Source organism: Carlito syrichta, unplaced genomic scaffold, assembly GCF_000164805.1.
Source record: "Carlito syrichta isolate Samal-C Ts95f unplaced genomic scaffold, Tarsius_syrichta-2.0.1 Scaffold170634, whole genome shotgun sequence".
NCBI lineage: Eukaryota > Metazoa > Chordata > Mammalia > Primates > Tarsiidae > Carlito > Carlito syrichta.
The window spans coordinates 1-395 of NW_007114730.1; the positions used below are offsets into that span (position 1 = coordinate 1).

Sequence of the window (395 nt, forward strand, 5' to 3'; positions counted from 1 at the left end):
CAGAGACACCGGGTGGGGGGAGCAGGGGGTCCTCCGGCAGCCACCGGGGGAGGGGTGCTGGGAAGATCCGGCTGGGTCTCGCCTGAACCCTCTGGGACCTTGGGCTGGCGGCGGCCATCGGCCTCCCTGAGCCCGTGCCCTCCTCTGTGGGACGGGGTCGTCACCCACCAGCCAATTTTCACCGAGAACCAGCGGTGGGACACAAAGCGGGCCCAGCCAGGGCCCGGCCCGCAAAAACGCCTCGTTTCCGTCGGAATGGAAAAGAGACGCAGGCCGCAGAAGGTGCGAAGCTGGGGGAAGGCAGGGTGGCGATCGGGAGGGCTTCCTGGAGACGGAAGACTGGGAGGACGAGGCAGGGCAGCACACGGCACTCAGGCCTCCCACCCGAGGGCGGC

The 395-nt window shown here is 69.4% G+C and overlaps 1 protein-coding gene across 1 annotated transcript in view; it reads right to left on the bottom strand.

The window, feature by feature from the left end:
* Positions 1 to 168: 168 nt before the first annotated feature.
* LOC103252793 (VPS10 domain-containing receptor SorCS2-like) overlaps positions 169 to 395 on the bottom strand; it is a gene marked incomplete at both ends in the record, with an annotated part of 20,264 nt that continues 20,037 nt past the window's right edge. The window contains one exon of the mRNA XM_021709292.1: positions 169 to 290. Within this exon, the coding sequence (XP_021564967.1) occupies positions 169 to 290 (122 nt within the window). The remainder of the gene's footprint in view (positions 291 to 395) is intronic.